At 50.4% G+C, this 7,082-nt stretch overlaps 1 protein-coding gene across 4 annotated transcripts in view; it reads right to left on the bottom strand.

Moving 5' to 3' along the window:
• Mylk (myosin light chain kinase) overlaps positions 1-7,082 on the bottom strand; it is a 253,275-nt gene that overhangs the window by 29,972 nt on the left and 216,221 nt on the right. For all 4 annotated transcript variants that reach the window (XM_029470833.1, XM_029470834.1, XM_029470835.1 and 1 more), the window contains exons 23-25: positions 1,069-1,101; positions 876-969; positions 318-521 (exon numbers count right to left, since the gene is read on the bottom strand). In XM_029470833.1, coding sequence (XP_029326693.1) covers positions 318-521; positions 876-969; positions 1,069-1,101 — 331 coding nt within the window. The remainder of the gene's footprint in view (positions 1-317; positions 522-875; positions 970-1,068; positions 1,102-7,082) is intronic.

The following is a 7,082-nucleotide window of genomic DNA, read 5'->3' as shown; positions in this document are numbered from 1 at the left end:
GCCTCGAACTCAGAAATCCGCCTGCCTCTGCCTCCCAAGTGCTGGGATTAAAGACGTGTGCCACCACGCCCGGCGTGACTTTATATGTTAAAAAGATAAGATTAGACAAGAAGTCAGGAGGACAGTGGGTACAGGGGTCCCAAGGCTGCTAGCAGACTGCTGCTCAGTGGGTCAGGGCCAGTTCTGGTTCCCACTGATCAGCCATGGTCCTGGTGACAGTGAGTATCTTGCCCATCACACCTTGTGTGGCAGAGGTGGCTGGGTTGGGACAGTGGGAAGGACACAGGAAGAGGTTCTCAGACTACGGTGCCACTCACATCTCCAGAACCATGACAATGTTGGCCTTTTCTTCGAAGGCATCCACACACTGGACCAGCTTGGGGTGGTGGAGGCAGTTCATGATGCTGATCTCCTGACGGATGTTGTCTTTCTCCTTGGCGGAATAGGCCTTGAAAAATTTCCCTGCCCAGATTTTTCCAGTTTTCTTTTCCACAAGTCGGAAGACTTGTCCAAACTTCCCACTGTCAATGAAACAGAGAAGGAAAGCCAAGTTGAGCTACTTTGGACCCAGTGCAAGGGATGCTAAAGAGACTTGATTCAAATCCTGTTCTTCCGTTTGAGTGCTGTGCTGTGAGCAGAGACATAGGGGGCCTCACCTAAGGCTCCTACAGAGCTGGGTCTGTACAGAACCACAGGAGCAGCTCCAGAGAAGGCCCCTGGTGAGGCATGTGCCTGTGGGTCATTCCCGCCCCATCTGTAGACTCTTGGTTTTGGAAGAAGCTGTGTCCGAGAGGACACAGGAAGAGGTGCTGGGAGGAACTGTGGGTCCTGTACCTGTACCCTGGGGCCCAGAGGCAGTTATAAACTCCACTTACGATCCTAGTCGCTCTTCAATGTCATACACATCCGACACTTTCTGTTCAGTGTTAACAGTCACTGTCCGGTAATCAACCTCAGGTTCCTTTTCGTCTGTGGGGCACAGGTCAGGGTGGGTGTGAGCCATGAGATTCCCCCTTTCCAGCCCCTTCATCCCAAGATCCTGTCCCAAAGACAGCCGGCCTCACTCACCATCATCGGACACTTCCACTTCATCCTTTGGCTCTGGAGGAGACAAGGAGGTTCAGAAAGAGCATCGTGATTAGTACCGAAGGCTACCCGGAGCAAGGCATGATGGGGGCTTCCCCAGGTCTCAGAGCACCTGACTCACACAGACGTTCCCTGAAGTGGGCCAGTTCTGACTGGAAAAGGAGTCAGATACATACTGGCAAGCTCTGGTCTCCTCAGGCCAGCCTCCTGACTCCTCCACCATGTCTGACCTTCATACTCTCCTCTTACCAGTGACTGCCAGCCATTTCCTCATTAACCTTTCTTACTGTAGACCTTGGGTACCTCAGAACCAACACACAACGGTGACAGTCGCACTAGCTTTCAAGTTCATGGCTTGAAAAGTCAGCAGTCTATAATTACTTCCATCGTTAAATCTGTTTATACATTTGGTGAATATTTGTTATGGTATTCTAGCAGCATAGCAAGCAACTTGCCAGCAATGTGGGCACACGACACAAAACACACACAAGGAACACTCTCGCCTTCCCAAAGCTCGTCATTTATGTGTATGGACAAAACCATAGAAACTTGAAGCAAGTTCCAGTTACATATGTCATATCAGGAAGCATGTACCATCGTGGCACCAAACAAACAGCGGAGGAGGAGACACCCAGGACAATGGCAAAGCCTGCCACTGTTCTCAGAAGGTGCCCTTGAGTGGCCTCCCAGGAGAAGACAGAATGCAATGGGGGTGAATGATGGTGCACAGGAAGCGAGCGAGCAAGCATCAAGGAGCACCCAAGGGGGCTGCTCTTATGCATACACCAGGAGCACGGGCTAGGGGAAGAGACAAGGCGAGAGGACCCCAGAGCCTGTCTACTTCAGAACCCCAGGTTTCCTTTGTTCTGGCAAGCATCTAACTTCCTGATCTGAGCCAAGTATCTTTCGCTCTCTGAACCTCAGACTCCTTGTCTGTAAGAGGAAGGAGCCATACGTGTGACTTCTAACACTTTGGGGGTCCTCAGCCATCATGGCTGAGGGATGTATGAACAGAGGTGTCCTGAGGAAAACAGCGAGGACACGGCCAACATAAACGTGACGACAAGGAAATGGAAACGTGTGTGAGAGTGAGCATGTGTGTGACAGAGTGTAAGCACACACACGTGAGATGAGTGAGTATGTGTGTACAAGGATGATAGTGCGGGGATCGGTGAGGGCATGAGAATGGGGGACAGTATGGAAGTGTGTGGATGTGACAGTCTGAGGAGAAGGTCTGTGTGCATGGGATAGTGGACAAGTGTGTGAGAGTCTATGTGTATGGAGTGGTTTTGAAGTGTATAATAATGTGATTATATGGGGATATTATGGGATGGTGTGAGTGTATGTGTGAGGGACAGCATGGAGGTGTGAGTGTGGAAGTCTATGAGTGCATTTGTATGGGATAGCATAGACTTGTGTGAGTGTATATGTACCAGATATGTGTATATGTATAGGGTAGTATATACGTGCATATGATAGTGTAGAGGTGTGTGACTGTGTCTGTGAGATGGCACAGAATACGTGTGTGCATGTAATAGCATGGAAGTGTGTGACTTTATCTGTGAAGATTAGTATGGAAGTGTCTGTCTGTGTGTAGGTTAGCATAGAAGTGTGACTACACCCATGTGGTGTAGTGTGGATGTATGTGAGTGCAGATAGTGCAGTCATATATGTAAGCGTGTATACGTGTGGGTGAAAGTGCGTGTGTGTAGGACACGGGCAGTGTGAGAACGTGCATTTGCCTGTGTGTATTTATATGTGTGTGTGACAGGGATCGTGTGGCAGGTGCAAATGTATATGTGGGTGGTATAATATCAGTGTGTAAGTGTAAATTAGATGTGTGTGTGAGAGAGAGTGTAGAGGTGTGTTGGAGTGTGGAAGAAAGCCTGGTGGGGAAAGGCTAACTTGCTGACGCTGCCATCAGAGCAAAGCTGGGGACACAGCTGTAGGGGTGTTTGTCTTGGGAGGACAGTACCCCAGAGGGTTTGCCAGACACTGCAGGCAGGCAGGGCTGCACACTAGCATGCCGAGTTCTGCAGGGCTTTGTCAGGTCCTTGTCTGGTGGGGGAGGGAGGGGAGGGCCAGGGAGCAGGTGCAGCTGGACCTGAGGATGGCAAGTGCATCCTTCAGACTGAGGACTGAACGCGCTGGAACCTAAACAGACAACCGGAGGAAAACTAACCCAAGCCCACACAGGTAAGTACCTCTTGCCAAAGGGGGTAAAAGGGGGTTCTAAGAGTTTATAAGCATAAAACCAGAAGCTGTGATCTGTTTGGAGTTCTTCAGATGTGACTGACAAAGTTTAGCTTTAGAAAACTAATCACAAGATGCCTGGGAAGAGCGACATGGAGAACAGCCAGGGAAAGCAAAACGGGAAAGGCAGATGGCCGGGGATGGCATAGGGGGCCGGGGACAGCGTAGGGGCCAGGAGGAGCTAACTATCATGCTTTGAGATCCATACGGCTGGCACTGAGTGGTGCTGGATACCCCAGCAATGGCAAGGATGACCCAAGGATGACTGGTAGAGCTTCGGGTGTCTGTTCCCAGGACTCCAGCTGTGGGCAGCTAGAAGGCTAGGATGGAGCTGGACAAGGTACGGAGAGTCGCTTTGTTCTCTTTGTCCCCTGCTACTTCCGGCTGGCATGGAAACAGTGTTCTGAGCAGCAGTGTAAGAAAGCCAATGCAGGCTTTCTCTGTCTGGTGTCTACAAAAGTGGTTTATGCTCTGCTTGTGACAGAGTGACACAATGCTACAAGCCACTAGGGGGCCTTGCCAGTCACTGAGCACAGGGCTTTTCTCAGCTAGACTTGGAGAGGGACTTAGTTCTGGGGTTGGCCTCTTCCCATTACCCTGCCTCCAGTCACAGAGCTGGGTTCCTGGCCTGCCCACCCATGTGAGTGCCATGCCTGCCCATGTGAGCGCCATGCCTGCCCACCTTCCTTTGGAAGGACTGAGATTCTGGGATGCTGGAGTCTGCCTGCCTTCTCACCTTGCCTCCTTTCTAGTTGTGGGGCAAGATGAACAAAAGTGGCAGGCAGGAGAAGAGTTGAAGGAAACCATGCCTCAGTGAGCTGAGCTCCTGGACCACAAAAGGTAGCAGCCACCTCACAGGTGAGCCCTTGGTGTCCCTCTTACCATGAAGAAAGGAGATGACAATTATGAAAGAAAGGACTTCAACTAAAAATTTTTTTTAAAAAAAATCTATTTAGTGTGTTGGGGACATGGCTCAGAGATTAAGAGCACTGGGGGTTAGATTCCCAGCTAATGATGGTCTGTGACTCCAGTTCCAGGGTATCTGACGCTCTCTTCTGACCTCCTCAGAAGGCATGCATGTGGTATACAGACATACATGCAGGCAAAAACACTCATACACACAATTTCTTAAAAATCTATTTAGAATGAACCACAAACCCAAGAGCTAAGTGGAAGAGCTATTTGAAAGAGGTGCTCCCGTAAACAAATGAGCCTCATCACCCCGGGGTGGTATTTGGAGAGGAAAACTCTGGGCCCTCAAAAAGCAGGTCCCAGCAAGTCTCCCAGACAGAGGAGCGCTATTCCTTTCTGTACAGAGGACAGCTGTGCGCTTAGTGAGCACTAGAGGGCAGTGTGGCTCTGGATACAGCTTCTGGGAGCCCTGCAGAGACACAGCCTAGCTATGAAGTTCCAACTGCTCTTGGATACAAGGAGCTGACTGGCAAGAAGTCTCAGTCACAGCTGTTTTGGTAATAACTCTATAGCCTAGGACAAATTAGAAGTAGGGACAAGGATGGGGGTGGGGAGAACTTCAAAGTCAGAAGGATCAGCCGGGAGCGGCATCTAAAACGTGGCTGGAATGGGCATCAAGGTGGGGGGCTCTGTTCACGTAGGCCTAGTGAGATTGGGCAAGATGCTGTCAGGTTCTGGATCTGAAAGATGGCTCTGGCATAGGCAAGCCTTGAGGCTGATGGGAAGCCCCCGCTTTCAGTCTCCCATTGTATCCTCAGTGTGTGGGGCAGCCCAAGCAATACTGGAGGGATACAGGACACCTGTGGGTGAATGGGTTGAAAATAGATGGAACAGAGGATCAAGATGAGGTGAAAACCGAAGCTGCCAGGACAAGACTGGTGTTAGGATGGAAAGAGAGCCAACCCAGTGCACGGTGCTTGTGGACTGAGGGTTGATTGGCACCGCTTTTCATAAGAGCCACGCCACGCCACACCACTGAAGTGACCTCGATGACTGCTGCTTCTCCCATTTATCCACCAACACTCACACACGCATTCCCCACCACACCTCCAAAAGAGCCACTTCCCCCTCAAGTAGAGAGCTACCCTTGCTTGGAACTCACAGTACCCAAGGAGTCCACAGAAGTCCTTTGAAGTCCACAGACGACTTTGGGTTGGGACATCCCCACACCCCTGGCCTCTTCCCTTTTCTCCCTGTCCTCTGTGCTCAGGCCTAGCTTGTGCATACAGTTCTTCCCCTCCTCCTCCCTCTTGGATAAGACAACTAGGCCTGGAGTAGGAGTAGTTTCCTGTCGGGAAGCCCTGGGTGGCCCGGATCCTTCCTCTGGATTTCAGGCAATCCCTCCATTTGTTTGTCTGCAGCAGTGGGAGGGTTCTGGAGGCTGCACAAGGCAGCCTGCTGTGGAGTTCAAGGGCCAGGCCACTGCCCACCAGCATGCCATTCTCCACAGTCCTGGGTGCCACAGCTCTGGCCTCCTGAAAGTCATGCCTCGCCTCCCACCAGTCTTTCAGGTTGATCAGGGATTCTGGTCGCTCCTGGTTTCTACAGCAGGGCCTGGATGGCTTCGAGCCAGTCAACGAACAGGTTTTCTCTACCTATTGCTCCCCAAGAAATATCTTAAAAATGCTCCATGACCCAACTGTATCCTGTGGGTGGCCTAAGTTGTCCACTGCAGAAGGATGGTGTATGTGTGTGTGTGTGTGTGTGTGTGTGTGTGTGTGTGTAGTATGCATGTGTGTTAAGAGTGTTAGGAGGGCAGCAGATGGTGGCTTTGATACTCAGTTTCCCCAACATATGCTGTGAGCCACCAGTAGATCATAGCCTTGTGAAAGCTGCCATGAACCAGGGCCCAGGTCAGCTTCCTCTGGGACAACGTGGTTATCACAGAGTCCTGCCTGACTACGTCCCAATGGTTTGGAAGTGAAGGTTTCCAGCCTGCGACTGGCTAGATGACAGTGTGAAGCTGGTTTATCCACTAGCATCTTCTTCCTTCTTTCTGGAGCCCTCGCTTAACTTGAGGGCTGGTCTATACCTAACTTTGGAAATTCGGGAGGTTATCATATAGACAGCTTCACACTCAGGGTGCCCCTGGGTTTCATGGTCCTTCCAGGATGGCTTTCTCCTTCGATACCAGAGTGTCCCACAATGGTGTCTACTTGACTCCTTTAATATCTCCCCAAGAGTAATGTCCCTTCTGTTTGCCACTTTCCCTGTCTTAAATCCACAACACTTTCCCCCCTCTTTGCTTAAAACTCGGCAATAACACCCCATCCTTCTGTCCTCTTCCATTCATTCCCTCACCAGGGAAACCATTTTTCCAAACTATGGAAACTCTATGGATTTTTATTTCAAAGATCACTATCAGACAACAGGTAATCCTAATGATCCCGAGTCCCCATCTCTTTGGCGTTAATCCAGTTCACTTGAAACTTGCCCCGCCCCCAATGTCCACAGTGAACTAACTCCAGATTTCTTCTAGACCCATGGGCTTTCACACTGTGGCATTAATGTTGACTTCTCTAATCTCTGGGTGACCTCATTGATGTCATTCAGTTGTCTATTAAACAGGGAAGTTTTCCAAATCTAGAGCCCTTGTTTGACCCTTCCTCCTAAGGTTGGGACTCAATGCCTGGGTTTCCCTCAGATGGCTCTACTAAACTAGTCTGAAACCAAACCCTTCATCTTCTCCCAGCCTCTCTGTTATCTAACTTTCTTTTTTTTTTTTTGGTTTTTCGAGACAGGGTTTCTCTGTGTAGCCCTGGCTGTCCTGG

This window comes from Mus caroli, chromosome 16, assembly GCF_900094665.2.
Source record: "Mus caroli chromosome 16, CAROLI_EIJ_v1.1, whole genome shotgun sequence".
Taxonomy (NCBI): Eukaryota; Metazoa; Chordata; class Mammalia; order Rodentia; family Muridae; genus Mus; species Mus caroli.
This window is presented reverse-complemented; position numbering and strand designations above follow the sequence as displayed.